This window comes from Pholcus phalangioides, unplaced genomic scaffold (genome assembly GCF_987345545.1).
Source record: "Pholcus phalangioides strain wild (caught in Gottingen) unplaced genomic scaffold, Ppha-v1.0 ptg000005l_1, whole genome shotgun sequence".
NCBI classification, from domain to species: domain Eukaryota; kingdom Metazoa; phylum Arthropoda; class Arachnida; order Araneae; family Pholcidae; genus Pholcus; species Pholcus phalangioides.
The window spans coordinates 857,334-881,228 of NW_028301598.1; the positions used below are offsets into that span (position 1 = coordinate 857,334).

The 23,895-nt window shown below is 36.9% G+C and overlaps 1 protein-coding gene across 2 annotated transcripts in view; it reads right to left on the minus strand.

The window, feature by feature from the left end:
- RapGAP1 (Rap GTPase activating protein 1) overlaps positions 1–23,895 on the minus strand; it is a 69,717-nt gene that overhangs the window by 36,910 nt on the left and 8,912 nt on the right. Inside the window, exons 3-4 of one of the 2 annotated variants that reach the window (XM_089232065.1) lie at positions 22,208–22,278; positions 16,748–16,837 (exon numbers count right to left, since the gene is read on the minus strand). In XM_089232065.1, coding sequence (XP_089088191.1) covers positions 16,748–16,837; positions 22,208–22,267 — 150 coding nt within the window. In that variant the 5' untranslated portion in view covers positions 22,268–22,278. Of the gene's footprint in view, positions 1–1,251; positions 1,532–16,747; positions 16,838–22,207; positions 22,279–23,895 lie in introns of those variants that run through there. The other variant, XM_089232066.1, reaches the window with a different exon arrangement.

Consider the following 23,895-nt stretch of genomic DNA (forward strand, 5'->3'; position numbering starts at 1 on the left):
ATACAGTAACCGAATCCTTATAAGTATTATTTCATGACAAATATGCGTATTCAAAACTTCCCCCTTTCTCTTATTATACAGTCAAATCTCATTAATGTGAAACTGTAATAGAAAACATGTGTGATTGGTCTCATCAAATTAAAAGTTTTCAAAATTTTATTGCATAACACGAAATTTGTGAGTTTTTTTTTTTTCACGTTAAAAAAGTCCTGCTGTACTTTTTTTCACCTGAACAAAAAATATTTTGCATTACTCAGTATGCGAGAAGTACAGGGGTGATTCTAAAAGAATCATCCAGTTTTATCAAGAAATATACTTTTTAATTAATGATGCACAGTTATAAGTAATACATGAATAAAAAAAGGTAAATATTCTGATTCTTTTTTACAAAGGTTGAACGTGACTTTCTTTAGTCACACATATAATGTTAAGATACATGTCAAGAAACGTCAAGAAAAATATCACAAAAAACACATTGTAATGGAAGTCAGATGCAAAAATTGTCTGCCTTCATAGCCTCTTGCATGGAAGAGGAAAGTCAGAATTTCAGTTATTTTACAAAATTTCAGTCGTTTGAGATCATCACTAAGTTTTGGAATTTTTGTAAGTTAAGCAATTTTTATAGCTTATAACACATTTTTTTTCTTCTCCACACACTAAATTGTAGGCTCAGCAACACTCTGAATGGTGATTACTGACTGCCATTATGCAAACGAAAAGACATGGAAAGCCTTCTGATAGTAGATGCCATTTCACTCCTTCACCAACTCCGTAAACAACTATTAAAGTCAGTAATTGTTCTTAATCTAAAACTCAGGCATTTCTCCCTTTACATTCATGCATTATTTATAATTCTGTGTTTTTAATTTTAAATAATACTTTATTTTTAAATCCCATGATTCTTACTGAATTTGAATACAGTATTTGATGCAAATAATAAAATTTCCAATGAGACTATATATAACTGCACTTTGAATTAATTTTAAACAGGAAGCAAGTCAAATCAATTATTATTGAATAATATCAATTGAGAATCTCTAATGCAGAATCATCAGGTCATGCAAGGTGCATTACAAATGGAATATTAATACTAAAACAAATTGCAATGCGTATAAATTTATGTAGCATGGCCTGAAGTGTATTGACTTATCATCACCATCATTATTCCCATGCGAAACTGATAGAGAAATTCAATAACCAAAGCATATAATAGCATTACCATACTCTAATTAAGGTTATCAAAACAATTACCATCAGAGTAACAGGAAACAGGAAAAGAATATATATACAAACTATTGTCTTAATCAAATGACAATGGTTCAAGAACAATTTCTCGAAGAAGGCTACCAAACAGAATAATCCATATGAGATAATCCAATAGATAATCACTGATTAATTAACGTTATCTTCTGGATATGTAACAGGATCTATGTATATCAGCCACGACAGCCATAACTGTAGGGCAAGGGAATATAGCAGAGAACCCAAAGAGGAAAAAAATACATTATGCACCAAAAGCAATCACAACACACAAGTGATAAGGAGGGGGGAGGGAGAAATACACACATACACACACAGAAGAAAAAGAAAACTTTTAATGAGGCAACAAGGAAAACCAGTCAAGCAAGTAGTTAAGCTCTCCAAGGCCACATAGGTATAATGGGAAGAGAGGGAGAGACCAGGCCAGATACTTGCTGAGGCAAGTAAAAGCCACATGGCAGTGAATACAGGTAAAAAGGAAGTTGGAAAGAGAGGAGGGAATGTTCAAATCCTATTGACTTATGGTTCACCTGTTTCAGAGTTGGAGAACCATGAAAATAAAGAAAAGAAGTAATGTCCCACTTTTCTTTTCCATTTCTAAAATGATGAAGTGTACTTCTTGACTATGGGGGAGTGGAAAAGGTTTCTGTAATAATGCTTCCCCTCACCTTCTTTTTTTTCCCCTTCTGTCTGACATATTTGAAGGGCTGGGATGCCCTACTTTGAATGTTAGAGAGCCAATTTCGGCATGTCTTGCAGCTGGGAGGCAATCAGGAAGTGATGGATGAAATGACTAAGATGTTATAAACAAATACAGATGTGACATTTATTCAAAGGGACTTGGATTTGAATCTTATTATACTGATTATAATAATCTTCTTTATGGCTCTAATAATACTATTGACATGACTAGTGCTACATGAAAGCACTAAAGAAATTTCAAAAAAAGAAAGTACAGTTATTTATGGAAGAAATGTTGCATTACCATGCGTGCATCATTTATGAAAAATTGTTTGCTAAAATCTGAAACTAGTCAGAGAGACACAATACTTCTGACTTTTTTATTTTAACTTAAATGTACCCACAATGAAATTCGGAATACAAAAAAAAAAATTTTAATTTATTTTATTAATTAAGAAATTATTTTATTGATTATTAATTATGAAATTAAGTTTATCGCTGAAAAGTTCAGTGTATGGACAGTAGAGAGGACATTTACAACCAGCACCAACATAAAAATTTCATTGCAAAAAATTTCAAAAAAAAAAATTAAATTAATTAATCAATTTTAATTAAAAAATTAACTTCAGAAGCACAGTAGGCCCCTGAAGTTAGAAGTTTTAATCACCTAAATGCTGCTGCACATCTTCCAAAAATAAAGTCCCAATGTACAGTGAAACTCGTACAACAATACTTGATATATAATGATAAATCCCTCTACAACAATATTTTTTCAAATCTTGTTTGGAAATACCTATAGTCTAATGTTAAAAAGCAAAGAAAAAAATAAAAGCATACAGAATGCTCAGTTTTATTCTTAACAGGGAGAGAAGGGGTGTCTTCACATTCTCTTAAAGTGATTCTTACACTCCAGGGCTTAGTTCGTCCTGGACTGGAGTATGCCGCAAAGGTTTTGGAGACCATGCCTACAGACAAGGGCAGAGATAAAGGCAATGCCCCCCCCCCCCCCAGCATCCAAGGTGTAGTCATCTAATCTAATGCATACATGTATATATGAATTGACATCATCATCGTGCCCCTCCCAGCAATAATGACTGTGGCTTTCAAGTCTATCTCCACCTATGCCTACAGAAGGACATAGACTTGGTTGAGAGAGTGCAGAGAACAGCTGTGCATGCTTTCATTGGCACAAAAGGCTTGATCTAGGAAGGAAGACTCGATTTCTTGAATATGTTTACATTGAAGAAATGCAGATGTCAGAGGGACATGATCGAAGCATTAAAATTTTTAATGGGATGGATAGGATGGACCATGAATTATTAATATGCCATGAATTGACTGCTTTGACGGGGGGGGGGGGGGGGGGTCATAAGTATTAATTGGTAAGGGACAACAGTATGATTGAAGTATTCAAAATTTCCAACAGGATGTATAGCAAGGGGATCATTAGTTATTAATACAACATCAATCAACTGCCTTGACATGGAGACAACAGTATCGTTTAGTAGGGGACAATTCCAGGTTGTGGTGGAGCAGGAAATTTTGCTCTAATATGGTTGTAAATGAATAGAACAGTTTACCCCAGGAGAGGGTCATGAATTCTAACACAATTGACATGTTTAAAAAGAAATATGATAAACATATTGGGGTAAGTCGAAAAGTTACCCTTCTTAGATAAGACAACCATAAATAAGTTTTATGGGCATTGTATAATATTTTATCAAGTATATATAGTTTTTAGTTTTAATGATTGCATTTGTAATTAAGTTGGTGCATTGTTTAAATATGTGACATCCATATTTGTTATGGGAATCTTTTTTTTCAGACACATCATTGGGCATTTTGCCTGTTGTAGCTTTGTATTTGTTAAATTGATGCCTCTCGACATAACGATAATCCCTTTACAACAATTTTTTTTGTCTTAGTCAACAGAGTATCTTTATAGCGAGGTTTCACTGTTTATATATTTTTTCATTTTAATTGCCTCCAAAACTCAATCTCTATTTTTATTAGGATTTTGAATTTCATCAGCAGATTCTATAACAAATTTGAAAGTCATGTTATTGTTCTTGGGTTATTTTTATGGAGATGAACAAATTATAAAAAACAGAACAAATTTTAATATTATAGGGGGGAGAATTCTATATAACTTACAAATTGTCTGAATGCGTCCTTTTCTCCAATTATGTGTTCTAGTATATTTTACCTCTATTTCTTTCTTCGAGAAATCACATTTCTTGGTGCCAATTTTTCCAACAAAAGGAAAACTTTTTCTACTTTATAAAAGTGTGTTTTGTCAGGGCTGGCAATAAGTATGTCATTGATAATGCAATGAATTTTGTCATCATGTGTAATTCCAATAATAAAGTATCTGCCAATTGTTGAAATGTTGCTGAAGCAGTCTTCAATTCCTATTGGTACTATATTATAAGAAAAACAACCTTTGTAATTAACAAAGTATAATTTAGAGCAGTCCTTTTCTGCCATTGCCAACTGATAATAGGCACTACGCAGATCCAAACTACTAAAATATTTTGACTCATCCAATTGAGCTAGAATATCTTGGATGAAAGGCAGTGCATACAAATTGGATTGAATGGTGTCTTCAGCTCTAGTAAATGAAATTTCTTTCATAATGTATCTTGTGTGCATTAAAACTGGATCAATCGTGCTAATGCAAGCACCTGAGTCTATAACAGCACAAAACTGTAGATTAGCTACCTTAATTTTTACTACAAGTAGGGGAAATTTATTGGCTTCTCTTTGGTGAAAAATATACATACAGTACAACCTCATTAAGTTGGACCAATTGTAATTAGAGCCGATTCAGAATATCGAAAATCCAAGTTAGCTGGAGTGGAAAGTTTAATATGGAAAACCAGAATAAAATACATAAAGCATACTTTAGATGAACCCAATTGGTACCACCTGGGGTGGCAAAGGTTCACAGTGTCTTTGTACAGTTTTATTTGTAGATCAAGATTATACATATGAAGGGTTGGGTAAAAATAGTTTCAGTCCAAAAAATCTAAATTACAGTTTTTGGCGTTTTTTTATAGCTCAGTACCATCTCTTTCAACCACGTAAAACATCTGAGGTAAAAATGTTTTCAGTCCGCTGAAATAAAGGGAGAAAGATATGGCATAAGGGGGAAACATTGATTTAAATCACAGTGCGCAGATGAAAAACGATCAGAGATATGCACAAGCATATGTGCCAAAAGCGACATTTGAGTGTGCGTAGGCCTATTCATTTGGCTTTACAGATGTGTAGTTTGTGCTTTGTGCTTATGAATGAGGTTAGTCCATGTATCAAAGCATCACAGAGTATAGATTTATGCTGTATCTTACACAAACGTCCTATATTGAGATTCCAGAAGAATGGATGGAAGTTATAAGACGCTGAAATGTAAAACCATCTCCTTTTCATAGTGACTGACTGTAGACAAGAAATTTTTTAAAACCTAGGTACCAGAAAAAATTCTCACTGCCCACAAGGCCAATCAGATGCCTTCATTCAGACAGTTTTACACCACGTTTAGTGTAGCACCATTCCAGTTTCTTTGGTAGCCACACCAGCCATAAAGTTACTGTTAAAAACAAGCAAAAAAAGAAGAAAGGACCATCAACAAGATAAGGGCATGCCTATCAAAGAATTTAAAGTTTTGTACAAGGCCCCAATCCCAATCTCTCATGCAAAGTACAATGACCTGCAACCTTTAAGAGCTTTTACAACAACTATTGACATGGAATGGATGTGAGAGCAATGAGAGCAGCATGGTGATGTATATTTGGAATATATACACGACAGTGATGACTAAGCATAATAAACTTTTTTTTTCACTGAATATTTGTCTCTGCACACTAACCACCAATAATTTTTTATCTATTTTTAACTTAATTTATCATATCATGATCAAATATCATAATTATTCAAATTTTATGAAAAGTGTGCATGTGTGCGTGTTTCAGAATCTTGTTCAAACTACATGTTCGTGGGGGGGGGGGGGGTGAAGCCAAGAAAAAAATAATAGTTTGGTTTGAGTTTCACATAACATATACCATGGCATAGAATTAAAATAGTTTCTAACATTGTAATTATATAAACCAGATTTTTAAAGAAAAACTTTGTTTTTCATCTCCTGAAAAATTTTGTTTCATGGACTGAAGCCATTTTTCCCTCAACCCTTCATATGATAGCAATGTCTAAGTGGTGGGTGGCTTTATGTGAAATTACTCTTTCAAATTTTAGGGGGTTTTTTATAGTTATTTTTTAGATTTTCATAAAAAAATACTCTTCTTTTAACAAAACTACCCCTTAAAGATTTTAAGAGGAGAGAAGTTACTCTTAAAAATTATTTTTTTTCGATAACACTGCTTTAGATAATCAACACCTTCTAGTGTATAGCCATATATGAGAAGCACGCATTTATCTCTCTTTAAAATTTAAGAAATTAGGGAACTTCATATTTCCCCCTGTTGTATGTTAGGCATTCCTTGCCACTGTGCTAGCATAATAATAAAAAAGTTATTATGGGAATTTGAAGATCGCCTCTCGGAAAAAAAAATTGAAATACTATTTTCTTTCTCATTTCATGTCCAGGTTATCCAGAGATCTGACGAGGTTCTACTTCATATTCTTTTTCTCATTTACATGATTTCTCTCACCTGTCGACTGCCAATTCTCTGTCTGCTGGGGGTGAGACCCCTTTTGCTGGCATCACCTCGTGTTTGTTTTTGGTCTTACCTTTCATTTCTTGCTTGCCTGAATCCATTTGTTTGCTGATCTTTTCTATGGGAACCATGCCGAAAATGGCTCTTCCCCCCCCCCCAACCTTAACAAACTGAAGAATTCTTGTGAGTGAACCTCTATTTTCCTTCATTGGAAATTTTTAGCAATTTTAATGATGGTTGACACTTTTAATCACCTTTAACAATATTTTTAGCTGCAATCAGCAACTTTACTTGTGTTTGACAATTCTTTTGGTGATAATTATCGATGGCTCGTACGGATCACAATTTCTCATATTTTTATGAAGGTAATATGGTCAGCCTTTTACTGCTAATACCTTTTAACCGGAATAAATACATTTTGCAGGCTGTATGAAACCCCTTGACAAACTGCATTGGCCAGAGATTGTGCACCCCCTGCGTTAGGGGTAAGATGTTCGTCTACTACCGTGAAGGTTGATATTCAGGTCCCAAGTCTAAAACGGGCAGGGGGATATAGATAACAAGATATTTTCCCTAATGAGCTTGAGGCGACCACCGAGAGATGACGCCTTCATTTGCAATCCAACTTGTTAATGGCAGTAAAATGCAATATAACTATACGGCCAGAGTTGGTGTTTCGTGAAGAACATAAACATCAACACTCATTCACACAACATCAACATTTTTCAACATTCACCAATTTGTTAGCAATTTTCTATAGGAATGCTTATGCAGGGTTCCCAGAAAAATCTCCTTGATCATTCCCCTGATCAAAACTGCTCAAGAAAGAATAATAAATCAAAATCTTGATCTTCTGAAAAAAATTTTGAGTTCCATTTTTTACCCTTCGCAGAATTCTTTCTCGACTTTTCAAGTATTCACACATTTCCCCGATTATTGTTAAAAATATTTAATATTTTCCCCTCACCTAATTTCACATTTCCTTGACTTTCTCTAATTTTCCCATGTTACTAGAAACCCTGTTATGAAGCACACATACAGTAGTAGTATTGCTGTACATTAAGAATTTAAATATGTAAGTAAAACTTTGATTAACCATCACCATCCAGACCAGGGCTGTGACGAATAATTGGATAGATGGGTTACAGAAATCTCTTAATAAATATGAACCGAAACATGATTTAACTATTGGCTTGGGATGAAAATGAAAATAAAGTCCTTTAAAAGTGTGAATGTTACATTCAAATTGTATTTAATTTTACACACACAAAACGATCAATATAAACTTCAATATAAGGTCAGACCTGGCAGTGGGGACATTAAAAATAGTGTTCTTTATGTTGCATCTCTTCCAAACTTCTTTGTCAGTCTTGGCATCATTAGATGAAAGCAAGCTTTTGAAAAACGTTGTATCTGTAACGTCGCTTCATATTGTCAGTTATGTCCTGGTCCATAGGATCAATAAGTGGAGTTTTATTCGCTGGGAGAAAGAGGAATGTGTTATTTTGCCATCATAACTAATGAGTTCACATGAGGTGTGTGTCATAGCATTGTTCATTAACAGCAGTGCTTCCTGCAGCAAATGATTTTCAGCCGTATGAGCTCTAACTTAAAGAACGAAAATGTTGTGGAACCATTCTGAAAAAATAATTTGGTACATCCAAGCACTTTGTTGGGCATAATAGGCACACAAACAATGTGTTCATATTCAAATTTTTGAAAGCATGTGGTTTTTGGATTTACCAATTACAAGCAGGGTGTAATGTACGATTGCCAATGGCATTTGCACATAGCAGTGATCTGATCTTTTTGGACCTTAAAATCTGGGGCAGTTTTTCCTGTATTGTTTTTTCAGACAATGACGGATAACAGAAAATGGTGGCTAATCAAAGTTTTCCTGTACTTCACTTCCAAAGCAAGATAGTTCCTCTTAATTAAGTGAATGGCATCATGATAAATACAGCTGTAACTATATTTTATGAAGATCATTGAATAACATGAAATGAATTGGCAGAGATGTTATAAGTTTCTCATTGCAGTACAGTTATCATTTTGCAAGTGCATCCACAAGTTACTCTGTAGTCAAACAATGACGGCAGCAGTTTTTATAATACTAAACACCCAAACAGCCTTGAAAATGAAAAATATCCTTTCTTAAGATCTCTGAAATCACTGAAATGCTGTTGATTGTGGTAAAATATCTAGTCAAATTCACTCATAATGACCTGGAAGATTGCATGTAATTTTGTTGTTACAAATAAGGTGTCATTACGAGCAATGTTGAAGTTTTCAAGAACTTTTCAACATGAAATATGCAAGGTAGTAAGGAAAGTCACTAGGCCTCATTTTACTGGCAAACTGCTGATCCTAGAGGCATATTTCCAATGAGGAAAAATATCCAAATAGCATGTAAAACACAGATTTTTCATTCATTTTGCAAGGGATATAGTCAGAGATACAGATACAAAAACTAACTTTTTATACGGATAACCCTGTCCTCAAAAACCCATCTAAAAAGTTTTTGCTATGCCCCTCCTCTTCCCAACAAAAAGTTGCATGTTTCCAAGTGTTACATTTGCTGAGATATTCGAATTCGAAAATATAAGAAAAATTGAGTTGAGAGTGAATTGAGTTGACAATTGAAAGAGTGTCCTAATGAGCTTGTCTGTTAGTTTATGCTGTTTTTTCAAACTTTTCTTGAATTTTTGAATTCAAACTTAGTCTTTCCTGAGGCCAATAAAAAGTGAAATATTAGCAGAGATATTTGAATTCGAAAATTGGAAAAGAACAGCAAAAAAAAAACTAACTAACAACCAATACTTCTTTTCCTCATTTTCAGTAATTTTGAATTCAAATATCTCAGCGAATATTGTACTTTGAAACATGTTTGTGGTTTTTTTTGCCTCAGAAGAGATAGGGCAACAACTTTCTAACTGGGTTTTTGAGGACAGGTTGACCATACAAGGAGTTAGTTTTTGTATTTTTTAACTATACAATGCCTTGCAACATGAATTTTTTTTTTATACCGAGCACAACTCAGGTCTATCGCCATAGGCAATTTACTACCTAGCGAGTTGTGCCGGAATTGTAAGTGTGTGTACCTAACAGTCTGAGTGAGTATCTAGTATTGCGTATGATTTTTCAGTGCTGCCATCTATATCTCAGAAGTGAAGTGAGTGATGTGTAGTGACTGTATATTTGTACTGATTGTAGGCCTGTTGCTCTCTGTGGCGAGACTTTTTAAAGGGGAGATCGACTCGCATTTGCGCCTCGAAGTTGGGAACCACAGAAAACCAACTTCAGCCGACCACCACTGTGGCAACGGTGGGGTTCAAACCCAGGTCCCCGCGATGCGAGTTCGTCACTATGACCACTCGACCACCACAGCGGCTTGCAACATGAATTACGTATCTGAGTTCTACACGTTATTTGGATCCTTTTTCTTATTGAAAGTATGTCTATAGGATCTGTAGTGCGTTCTTATCTGTATAGATGGCGCACCCTCCTCACGCTCCTGGTGATTGTAAAAAAAAGAAAAAATGTCAGTTGGAATTGTACCACCTATTTGTATACACGTGTCATCCTTCTCGTTATGTTTCTTTCGTATATTAAATCGTTAAGTTTTCATTACGTTTTATGTCGTCACTACAAGCATCGGATCACTGGTGACCTATAGGACGCATCTGATTTTGGACATTGAAGTTAATTTCTCCATCGTTCAAATTTCGTTTTCGCACCTTGTGCTTTCCGTTCGTACGCTCTTCAAAGATGAAACTTTTCTAATCTCCTAGTCTTTTGGATATACTATATATATTTTTTTTCAAACCAAGTCTACTCGTTTCTACCCAATATAGAGACGTTCCTGGAAATTCAAGGTGAGGAATAAACTTTCTACTCTCGATTTGTCGGTCTCCATACTTGCATTTGTCATGGCTCAACCTATTGCATCAGCTGAAGTTTCACGTGTTGCCTTTCGAGCCCCTCCGTTCTGGGAAGCAAATCCAGAGATTTGGTTTCTTCAAATTGAGTCACAATTAAAAACGGCAGGCATAACCGCCGATGAAACTAAATTTCACGCCGTTGTAGGAGCTCTTGATTGCAAAGTTTTGAACTATGTTTCTAATATCGTTCGCAATCCTCCCCAACAGCACATGTACGAGACTCTCAAAACTTGCGTGCTGGAGCAGTTTCAACAATCAGAATCTTCCAAATTGCGAATGTTACTCCAGGAGCTTCAACTAGGCGACAAACGCCTGTCCCAGCTTTTGCACGAAATGCAAACGTTAGCTGAGGGTAAAATGGAAAGTGACATTTTGAGAAATCTCTGGATGCAGAGATTACCTTTGCACTCCCAACAAATATTACAAGCTTCTAGTGAACCGTTAATTGGGTTAGCGAAAATAGCCGACAAAATATGTGAGGTTTCTAATGTGTCATCTAATACTTCAGCTGTGTCTCACACTTCAGAGTTTGATGATTTGAAAAACGAAATTGCTTCGCTACGGCAATCATTTGAAAGGCTTTCGCGATCTCCTAGACCATCTCGCGGTTATCGCAAACGATCTCAATCTCGTAGCCGAAATAAATTTGGCGATGCTTTGAAAAACGGAAGGCTTTGCTGGTACCATGAGCAGTTTGGAGAAAAAGCTCATAAATGTATTCCTCCATGTCAGTTTCAGGAAAACTAGTGGGCTCGTCTGTTTCGGCGACAGCTGACGAAAGCCTTCTCCATAGTCGCCTATTTGTCATCGACGTTAATACGGGTTTCCGATTTCTAATTGACACTGGCGCATCAATCAGTTGTTTTCCGAAACGCTTGACTAACTTGACAAAACCTCACAAACTCTCACTGTATGTGTAACGTTCTTGATCGTTACCTCCCGGTTCTTTAATATTTTTTCCCCCAGTAAACATTGAGTGGATGACAACAATGGAATAGACAAAGTTTAGATAGAACTATAACATTTATTCAATTATATTGTTAAACCATTAATCAGCGTAATCACTATTATCACAAGCCCTTTTATATGTTAAACTATTAATTAACGTTTTATCACAATTATCACAGTTAGTCTTTTCTCTCACTGTCACAATGAAACAAAAATATGAATCGATCTCACCGCCGTTGTCCAGGTTTTCACGTCTTATCACATCGTCCGGTAGATACTCCCAGGTGTCTGCCACTCAGCCAAAGACTCGTCGTCACCAGCTTCAGACGACTTTGGTGTAAACACACGTTGAGATGAAAGCTCAGCCACTGCACATGGAACTGGAGATGAAAGTCCACGGGTGGCCGGTCTGGCCACTAACCGATCACTGGATCACGACGACATTGAAACCTTACGTGCGATGAGACGAGATAAGTGCCAAGGCACACTTCTACTATTGTAACTTCATCGTTACTTATGAGACGATCTGGCTCACACCATGACAGGGCGTGACGCCTTACTGATTAAGTCGGTCGTTAGTCGTAGGTGAGGAAGTAGGTAGGTAGAGAGAGTCAGCACATCTCTAGCTGGCTTTTATATAGTAGCATTCCCACAATGCCTTACTGAAGAACCAATCACAACATAGAAGGTGCGGTATTAGCTTGTATCTGATTTACATAACTTCATGAGAAAAGGAAATACTGTAAGCATTATAATATTAAATCTGGCATCCAAACATAACAAATTGGAGATCTGGCCAGGATCCACAACTTTTAGGCCTATTGCACATTGTAAAAACTCATGACATTATAAACCGTGAGATGGTCCTAGGAACCACCGACAGCATGGAGGTAAAATATATTACATTTTTATATAACACTTTGCTGAACATTTATATTATATTGCACTAATATATTACACAATTAAAATAGAGTTTGACGATGACGACTCGACGTGGCCTCCACCGACGAACCACGGGAACCCCCAGAGGGAAAGAGAAGGTAACCAGACGAGCTATTGGGATCTCTGACATAGATGTAAAGCGGAATTTATATGGGACGTTGGTAGCCCGACCTCTGGCCCCGTTCTCGCCCGACGGCTAGGAGACCCCACCTCCGGACCGTCAGACTAAGCGAACTAACTGACCCGAACCGGATTGTCAGCGGAAGCCTCGGGTGGTTTCCGGTAACCAACGAACCCTGGGGCCTAAACAAGATTAATTGAACAACAGGATTGTAAGAGATCCCAGGTCGTCATGTTACATATGCTGCAAATGGATCCGAAATCCAAACGTTTGGCAACAAAAATCTAGTTCTGAATCTTGGACTAAGGAGGGACTTTCCTTTCATTTTCACTGTGGCAGATGTTTCACATCCCATTATTGGAGCCGACTTTTTGGAAAGATTTGGTTTGCTTATAGATGTTAAAAATTCTCCTTTGATCGATAACGAAACATCGCTATCAGTGAATGGTTTAGAATCCCAAAACGGCTCTTTTGGTTTAACGCCGATCTCTGGTGATTCTCCATACCACCGCATATTAGCCAAATTTCCTCAGCTTACCAGCTCAGTTCTAAATGCAGTTCCAAAGAAACACTCTGTCATGCACTTCATCGAAACTACGGGACCACCGGTTTTCGCAAAAGCTAGAAGATTGTCTTCTGAAAAACTTGCAGCTGTTAAAAAACAATTCAATGAACTGTTGCAACAAGGTATAATTCGGCCCTCAAAAAGCCCTTGGTCGAGTCCCATCCATCTTGTACCCAAAAAAAGCAACGAATGGAGAATTTGTGGGGACTTCCGCGGACTCAATGCAATAACCATCCCAGATAGATACCCGCTTCCAAATATACAGGATTTTTCCATCAACTTGAGTGGTAAAAAGATTTTTTTCAAAAATCGATTTAATAAAAGCATATCACCAAATACCAATCAATCCTAAAGACATTCCCAAAACCGCCATAATTACGCCCATTGGGCTATACGAATATGTTTATATGTGCTTCGGCCTGAAAAATGCAGCTCAAACGTTTCAGCGTTTTATTGACGAAGCATTTCGTGACTTAGATTGTTGTTACGCATATCTCGATGATTTGTTAATCGCTTCCATTGACGAAAAATCTCATGAAGCTGACTTAAAACGTGTTTTTCAAAGACTAAATGACTATGGTATCGTGATCAATCCATCTAAATGTGTATTCGGTCAACGTCAAATTAATTTTCTGGGTTTTCTTGTTTCTCCCGATGGGATTGCACCTTTACCAGATCGAGTACAAACATTGCTCGATTATCCATTGCCATCAACAGTGACTGAATTAAAGCGTTTTTTGGCTATTGTAAATTTCTATCACAGATTCCTTAAAGATGCCGCCAGGGTGCAAGCTCCTTTGCATGAATTAGCAAAAAGCAAGATAAAAAAAGATAAAACTGAAATAGTTTGGTCTGAGGAGGCCAAATCCGCTTTTTTGTCATGCAAGCAATCAATTGCCAACGGCGCACTTCTGGCCCATCCTGTTCCGAATGCAAAATTGTTTTTGACTGCCGATGCTTCCGACACTTCATTGGGTGTAGTCCTTCAACAGCAAATAGGAAACAAAACCCAACCATTGTCATTTTTTTCACGCAAGCTCAGTTCGACTGAAAAAAAGTACAGTACATATGACAGAGAGCTCTTAGCAATATATTCAGCTGTTAAGCATTTCAAGAACATTTTGGAGGGACGCAACTTCATAATTTTCAGTGATCATCGACCTCTCACGTATGCGTTCAAACAACGTAACGATAAATGTTCTCCCCGGCAACTTAGACATCTTGAATATATTAGTCAGTTTTCGACAGATTTACGATATTTGCCTGGGGATAGTAACGTCATAGCTGATGCTTTCTCAAGAATTTGTGAAATCCACACTCCTTGTACAATCGATTATGCAGAATTGGCACGGGCGCAGGCAGATGATGATGAATTGCATACCTTGCTTCAAAGTGAAACTGGGCTTCAGCTAAAACGCTTCGATATCTCCGGTGTTAATATCTACTGCGATGTGTCTACTGACGATATACGCCCGTATGTACCCGTTTCAATGCGACGTCTAGCGTTCGACTCTGTGCATAATCTGTCCCATCCTGGGATAAAAGCCACTCTAGGTATGGTACGCAAACGATTTATTTGGAAATCGATTGCGAGAGACTGCAAAGATTGGTGTCGTACTTGCATCGCTTGCCAGAAGTCGAAGGTTATCAAACATACCAAGTCTCCTTTAGGCTCTTTCCAGGTTCCTGATTCTCGTTTTGCACACGTTCATCTGGACATTGTCGGACCCTTGCCTCCCTCTAAAGGATACACGTATCTCTTGACATGCGTTGATCGGTACACACGGTGGCCCGAAGCGGTACCAATGTCTAACCAAACCGCTGAAACTACAGCTGAGACATTCTTTTCTACCTGGGTGTGTCGGTTTGGCGTTCCTGAAAAGTTGACCACAGATCAAGGTCGTCAGTTTGAGAGTGATCTATTTCGCTCTCTTGCACGGCTGTGCGGCATCGAAAAATCCCGCACCACTGCCTACAATCCAAAGTGTAACGGCCAGGTTGAGAGATTCCACCGCGATCTCAAAGCCTCTCTGATGTGTGTCCTCAAAGGTAACGAGCACTGGACAGAGGTTCTACCTACAGTCCTGTTGGGGTTACGTTCCAGCATCAAAGAAGACCTCCAAGTATCAACCGCTGAGTTGGTATACGGCACAGCCCTACGCCTTCCTGGTGAACTCTTCCGGCACTCGGATGAGCGAGACGTCCTACCTCGATATGACTTCTTGCAGAGACTGAGAGACCATTTCTCCTGTGTGAGACCAGTACCAACCTCTCATCACAATTCGTCTAAGCCCTTCGTCTCGACAGACTTGCTAACTTCTCCATCAGTATTCGTCCGACAAGACTGTGTACGCAAACCTCTACAACAACCATACACCGGACCATTTGAAGTTATTTCAAGAACTGATAAGTATTTTATGTTGAACATTAATGGCAATCATAAAAATGTATCCATAGATCACCTTAAGCCATGTTTTATGTTAAATAATAATTTATGTGACACGTTCAAAAATCAGTATATTTCCAGGTCTGGCCGAAGAGTGCGATTTCGTATTGACCCTTCGAAATTAGCTATATGATTCGTAATTATGTATGGTATATATATATATATATTGCAATTTTTTTTTATTATTTGTATGATTATTATTCAAATTTTCTTCTCTTAAATGTTTCGTCTTCGACTGGAGGGGGAGTGCTGTAGTGCGTTCTTATCTGTATAGATGGCGCACCCTCCTCACGCTCCTGGTGATTGTAAAAAAAAGAAAAAATGTCAGTTGGAATTGTACCACCGATTTGTATACACGTGTCATCCTTCTCGTTATGTTTCTTTCGTATATTAAATCGTTAAGTTTTCATTACGTTTTATGTCGTCACTACAAGCATCGGATCAATGGTTTGTCAGTAAAATGTGGCCTGGAAACTTTTCTCATTATCCTGTATAATCAGATGTTCTCTATGTCCTCTATATATCAAGCAGTTCACAATGAAAATAGATGACATTGTCTTTGGAATAGCTAAAAAACTATACCAAAGTCGATGATAGACTTAATTTCATTATGTCAGTACCTACCACACAATTCAAGACACAAAAAACATATTCACATCAAAGCTTGCAGCCACGTCCATGACACATACTACCCCAATTTTTCCATCATACATTTGCCTTCACTACAGGAAAACAGCTCCACACAAACATGATCACAGCACAAATACTATGGATTGATTACGACATTAAGTACAGAAATGTTCGTCAACAAGGGAGGGGTGGAAGGAACACCTTCTAGCCTCCTACATAGTCTTGCAGCCTGATAACGATAACAGGAAAAAATATTAAGTTTGGTTTAAGTTTATCTTCAGAATGTGCAAAAAACACTTTTGACGGAAAAAAATTTTGGTAACATTATCTGGATAACAAACAAATTTTTTCAGAATGTTATGGTATTGGTTCATTCCATTCCTTCCAAAAGTGATCACAATACTTAAATGATAACATTATTTGTGATTCTAATTAACGGTGTTGACTGTATTGTGGAGTATGTTTTTACAACAAATAAAAAAGCATGAAATTAAGCAATTAAACTGAAAAAATATTGAAACATAAAGAAAAAATTCTTACTGGAGATGGAAGAGGCAGTGCGCATCTTTGGTCATCCAATCGACTGGTCTGCAGTTTCTCAAGCAGTTCAAAAAGATCATTTCCATTGCTCTAATGGTGATGATGATGATGATAGGGAGAAAAAATCAGAATCTTAATTTTTGTATGAAGGTAATAAAATGTAAAATGATAATGAAATAGCTATAAAGAAATTTGTTTAAATAATATACGAAGAAATACAGTGAATATTTAAAACATTTGAGGCGATCACCCTCCTACTAAAAAATGTATTGACAGTGTAGGAAAGAGAACGAAAGTGAACCATTGCCCCTCCCTGTTCACTATAAAAAATAATTTTTAAGATAGGATAAGACTATGTAAATGCAGGGTGATAAAAGTGGAGGGATGTGTTGGGGTATTACTGTTTCTTAGAATGAAGAAAGAATACAGCAAGATATTTGAAATTCTCATCTATTTTACAAGAGTTAGCTGCAAGAAAATTATATTCTAATAATCAAATTCTACTGTTCATCGAAATCCATGATAGGGATTCAGGCACCTTACAACATACATTTTTTTCACGATTTGGACTTCCTTTCATTTCATCAATAATTTGTTCCGCTTTCCATTTTGCGGAAGTATTAAAACTTTTAAACAATGTATGTGCAAGCAAACATCAAAACCAGTTGCTATTTATCCTGCAAATGAACTGTTGGAGCCAGTTGCAGACATTTACAGTAATGTTGCTGAGGGTAGGCTATCGTGCCAGGGTATCAGAAGCTTGCTAATGTGGTTCCTATATTTAAAATGGATAGTAGAGAAACAGTGTTGAATTATCGCCTAATGAGTTTGATGAGCTCCCTCTCAAAAATTTTGGAAATTATTATCAAAAGGCAATTGGTGAAGTGGGTAGGCAAGAATAATGTATTGTTGGAAAACCAGCATGGGTTCAGGAAGGGGAAGTCATGTGTAACCAACTTCCTTTGCTTCAATGATCACATGATTAAGGCTTTGGGAAAAAGTAAAAACGTTGACATAGTTTATCTTGATTTCTAGAGGGCATTCAATCGGGTCTAACATGGAAACCTCTTGAAGTCTTTACATGAGATTAGGATAAGTGGCAACTTATTGAATTGGATAAAATAGTGCCTGAGAGGTAGGTCACAATGGGTTTGGTGAACTGTGAATTTTCTGGTGAGACAGGTGTCAAAAGCGGAGTCCCTCAAGAAAGTGTCCTTGGCCCCATACTTTTTCACTTTTTATTGATAAACTCAATAAGGGTATCAATGGGAATGTGATTAAAAATTTGCAGATGATGTGAAGCTAATGAGGTAGTCGGAAATCACAGTGATAGGGAGTTGCTCTAAACCAGTGATTCCCAATGTGGGCATTCCCGCCCCCAAGGGGGCGATGGAATGTTCCAGGGGGGTGGTAGTAGCTACGAGTACAGCATAGGATCCTATGGGTTCAATTGCGTTGGGGCGATGGGAAAAAAAAGGTTTGAAAACTATGCTCTAGGCCAACTGAAATCGAAATAGCATGGGCAAATGAATGAAGCATCAGACCTGCCAACCTCAGAAGGAAAAAAATCGTACTCTATCCCTAAAAAAGTGTAACACGGCCCGTTTTCCAATTTACCGGAGGGGGGGGGAGAGAAGGGGATGCCCCATACTAAAATTTATTAGGAAGAAATCATAATTATAATCAGAAAAAGTAATTGCTGCATGAGAAAATATATGGTTTACTTAAGAAAAAAATACATTCTTAGGAAGACAACAGATCAGTAAAAAACTGTTCTCTTATCCATCTTTTGATATTTTTGCGCTACTGTTTCATCTAAAATGAAATGTGATTTCACTCACTTGGACACACAGTCCCCTGATCATGTGAAAACATCCAAAACATTAAAAATTCAATAGATGAATGCTAAAGTGTTGAAAACCATTTAATATTCATAACTCAAAATTTAACATTCTAGTCACCTGAATGATTGATATTAATAGAACTTCATATAATAGAATAATATCACACTGGAATGAAGTGCATTATTTTTTGTCGAACATTTCCGAAAATTCTGAAAACTCCCGGCCCTGAATAATTGAACAATAAAAAGTAATTCTATATTTCAGACATGGTGAAATTTCGACGATACTCAAATATTGAGAAAATAATTGTCTATTATTGTAAATCTGTCAAAAATATGTGAATCATGAACTCAATTTTTTGCACAAGTTCATTTAGAAAATTCGGACTGAATTAAAAAAATAAAATGGGTTAAATAAAATGAAACCATAAAGGGTTAGGATGGCATGCAAATTTCGGAAAAATATTAATCCACAAATGGATGCTAAAGGATTGGTGCATCACTCAGTATCTGTCTAATACAGAGGCGGGGCTTGAGAAATCTTTTTGGAGCATAAGCCGCATCAGTAAAACTGCTGCAAAAACTTCCAGCAGTGTTCCACTGTTTCTCACCGTGCTGGAGTTTTGGCTAGGTTCCGCAGATTACAGATTCGGTAAAATATTGTATTATTAGAAGCAAAAGCGTATAAATGTATTAACTTTCTAAAATCGTACTAAATACGATAAAATTGTAACAGTCTGCAGGGATGGAGCATGATGGTTTGCGTTGGCAAGTGCATGGTCGCTCATTTTGGTTTGAACAACCCACGTTTCACTTAGTTGAATTGTATCACTATCCTGGATGCAATTAGGGTCACCAATTCGGGAATTCCAATTGATGAGAGGCTTAGGTTTTCTGAACATTGTTTAGCGGTGGTCAGAAAAGCAAATAGAATGCTCTGTTTTATCCTTAAAATTTAAAAGGGCTCTTTGCGTTTTCCTACAGTCATTCCGCTTTTCTGAGGCTTAATTCCCCCTGTACTGGAGTATGCTGTAAGGTTTTGGAGACCATACCTACAGAGGGACATAGACTTAGCTGAGGGAGTGCAGAGAAGAGCTACGCTTGCTCTTGTTGGCACACAAGGCTTGAGCTATGAAGAAAGACTAGATTTCTTAAATATGTGAACACTGGAAAAACACAGGTGTCAGGGGATATGATTTAAATACTCACAATTTTCAATAGGATGGATAGCAAAAAAAACCATGAGTAATTAATACACCGCCAATCAACTGCTTTAACAAGGGGACACCAGTATCATTTAGTAGGGGACAATTCCAGGTTATGGTGTCACAGAAGGTTTTTCTCTAATAGGGTTGTCAATAAATGTAATAGCTTACCTCCAGTGGTCGTGAATTCTAATGTTCCAATCTCTGACAACTGATACGCGCTCAAAAAGAAGTATGTTAGACACAGTGGGATAAATCAAGAAACTATCCATAATTAGTTAAGACAAACCTAATCTTTTTTTTTATGGCAGTATATTATATATATATATATATATAATGTATATATATACAAGGAACTTCGATTAACGAGCAATTTGCACAAGGGGCCGTTCAAGTATTACATAAGTAAATTTTTAGCTATTTTTGACGCCCTTCCCCCCCCCCCCTTGTCAGCAAAAGTCAGCAAAACGCTGATCCCCTCCCCCTTCTTGTCAGCAAAATTTTGTCATCAGCTCTGCCCCTCTGAATCCTAACTCATATTCTCATAAAGGGTGGTTGATGACGTAAGCATTATCCAAACCCCCCCCCCTTCCCCCCTTGTCATCAAAAGTCAGCAAATCAGAAACCTCCTTTCCCCCCCCCCCCAATCGGTGGCTTGAACAGCCACCAATGAGCAAAAATTTTGAACAAATTTTGACTCAGTTAACAAGCGATGGTTTCCATTATGAGCAAAAGAAAATTTGCATTTTTTCTATTTCTTTTTATGTTATCACAACTGAGCTGATGGTTTTTTGCATTCGCCCACACACGTGTTATGGAATTTGGGGGAATGTTCTTCCCTGTGGTCTCCAGTAAGCGTGCCTCAGTCTGAAAATTAAAACACGTGCGAATGTGAATATTTATGATACAAAACTAAATGTAACATAGCAGTGATGTGTATGTGCACCTAAAGTTTTTTTTAAATTCTGCTTTGAAGAAAAATTGTGGGTTGATTGTATTATCCAATGTGATTTTAAAGGGGCTAGCTGATGAACAAGAGCCACTACTTGTGGAAGATATTTTTTGCTTGGGAAAGACCATGGACTGGAGTTGCATGAGGATGGCATTCAAGAGCTAGTGGCGGAAAACATCTAGAAGTTGGCAGTAGATGAAGTGATAAATCTATTTTTTGATGCACCAGCAAGAGCTCATGGATGGTACCTCATCTGAGAAAGAGAGAAGTAAGGAGGAGTCCCTCACATAAAATGAGATTATAGAGATGTGTAGAGGGTGGGAATCGGTGCAAAACTCTGTAGAAAAGAACCACCCACATAAAGCTGTGTGTGTAGCAATGTGCAATCTCTCCAACGAGAGAACACCGCAATTTACCATTTCCCAGAAATACTAAAATAGAGGCAAAAGCAAGTGTCATTGGAAAAGGTTCTTTTTGAAAGTCACGAAAAAAGAATAAGTTTGCAAACAACAGTAAATCTGTAAATCGTCCTAAACGATACTTCTCTCCTCTCTCTCTCTCGTCATTTAGAGTAAGTTAATTTGTAAACATTATCCTATTGCACGTTTATTTATGTTGTTTGTATTACATATATTTTATTGCATTATGTATAATTATTAATGTGTTTAATTATTGATAGAATGCCGTTTTTGTTAGTCATTTCTATGTGAATGACAAATTGTGGAACAAATTATCCGAGTTTCTATTATTTCCTATGGGGAAGTTTGATTCGCATAACGAGCACGTTGGCAGAACGAATTAAGCTTGTTCACAGAAGTTCCACTGTATGTACACATATATATATATTTATTTATTTATCTATATATACAAAATTGGTTTTCTGTGTGTGTGTATGTTCTCTATACAAATCTACAATTTTAGATGGATAATTTGAAGTTCAAGGGGGAATCGAAATACCTAGCGCCCCTTAAAAAAGGGGGGAGGGAATATATTCATTTCTATGTGTTTCTTTAAATCTAGATTTGTTTCTTGCGCAATTTGCCATATTGGTTAACTTAGACATGGTCTGTATGTCCCTCAAAGAGGGAGATATCGCTTGATTCAAAAAGCCTCATTAAACCCGGGCAGTGCCGGGTATTATAGCTAGTTTATTTATATTTTTTTGGTGATACATGCTTTCATATTGGATATTTTGGACTTCCATATGTTTTATAGGCATAAGTCATATGTTTTATGTATGCCTAACCTTTAATTCTTCATTGTAAGGATAAATAATACTGTTTCAAAATTCATCTCTCATACCCAAAGAATTACAACTTAAATGAAGAAAATTGTTAGTGCTAAAATTATATTGAAAGTGCTCTGTGGCTTTGTATCTCACACCTGATATATTCATCTCATACCCATAAACTTTGGCATGTAAACAGATATTTGACTTATAGCAGAATTGAATGTATCACCTTTTTCTCTTCATTCTCACATGACGTATCAGTGGAATCATCAACTTCAGACTGATCCATGCTTTCTCATACTATAATATATAAATACAAATTATGAAACAGTAAGCAAAGCCAAAGGTAACAAATACATTAACATCAAATTGATGATATGGTCATTATATCTCCTAATAAAAGATTTCTACAACATTTCTGGCACATCAAACAATATCAACTATATAGATGGCTTTTGTCTCAGCCGGGCAAGCATGATGGTAGCCTGGTATGCAAGAGGGCCTGGGTTCGAGTCCTGGCAGAGACGTGATGACTTTTCTTTCCGAGCTCACCTCAGCATAATATCCGGAAAATAACTGTTTCCTTGATATCTCTGGCTGAGAAAAAAGCCATCTATATCTCTCTAAACCGTCCCACCCGGGGGCCATTTCCTGAAGTTAAGAGAGGCTACTAATGCCTCTACTTCAGCGCCTCACGACACAGTGCGTGAAATTAGGAAGGCAGATTCATGTGTCTCCAGTGGTGTAGATGGTAGCATGCTTGCCCGGTATGCAAGAGGGCCTGGGTTCGAGTCCCGGCGGAGACGTGATGACTTTTCTTTCCGAGCTCACCTCAGCATAATATCCGGAAAATAACTGTTTCCTTGACCATTCAGTTGACTTGCACGTCAGCGGTGCCACCTTGATATGGTTAGCCCTGTTTGCAACAATGGCATTAGCTAACCATCTATGTTTCATACATGACACATAGATGGTGTTTCTGACACTTCTACAGAAAGCCAGGTGGTTAACTAATGCCATGGCCGGAAGCGGGGCCAACCATAGCAAGGTGGCACTGCTCTCGTGCAAGTCAACTGGATGGCGTTTGTGTTTCTTCAAACCCCCTTTTTACTTACTATTTCACTTTCTTACATGGTGGCTTACTCTGACGTGGTTAATTTTTATCTTATTATAAATTCCATTCCGCAGTTTTAACCTCTGAATTAGAGAATATGCAGGCACGTGAACTTTTGTTTTGCGCTGAATGAATAAATGAACGCCAGAACTTGACGCCACTGGACTTATCCTGTTGTCGACATTTCTTCCAGCCCAGCTTCGTGGCAGAGTCTGGAACTGTTTTTTTCCAGACTCTGCCACGAAGCTGGGCTGAAAGAGATCTTGGACAGATTTTTTTTTCTTTTTTTGTGCTGAAAATTATTTATTTGACATGGCTGTCTTAAATAAACTATATCTTCGATTTCAAATTGAACATTTTGGCAGAAGTTAACACTCTGTAAATTGTTTTTTTAGAGAGAGAGAGAGAGCGAAAGGCACAAAAATACTGAAAATAATTTATCATCATTAATTAAAATGGAAAAATCTTCTCCTGAGAAAAGCTCAAGTCGCAAGAAACAAAAGATTATTTTTGATTATTTCGTTGCATGTAGTAAAAAAATAAATGCATATTTTGGCCATACACAGTACTTGCATAAGTCCAATGAACATATTGCATTATGTATTTCAATTTTGTTTTTTGCCAGTCAGATACATTCTCACTGTAACATTATGTGAAATGCATTCATTATAGCAAAATAGAAGATTTTTTCCTCCATCAAAACAATACACAAATTTCCAATACAAAAAAAAGCTAAACTTCATGATTTTTTTTTAATGTTACAATATAACGACCTCTCAATATAACATGTTTCCCCTTGAAAT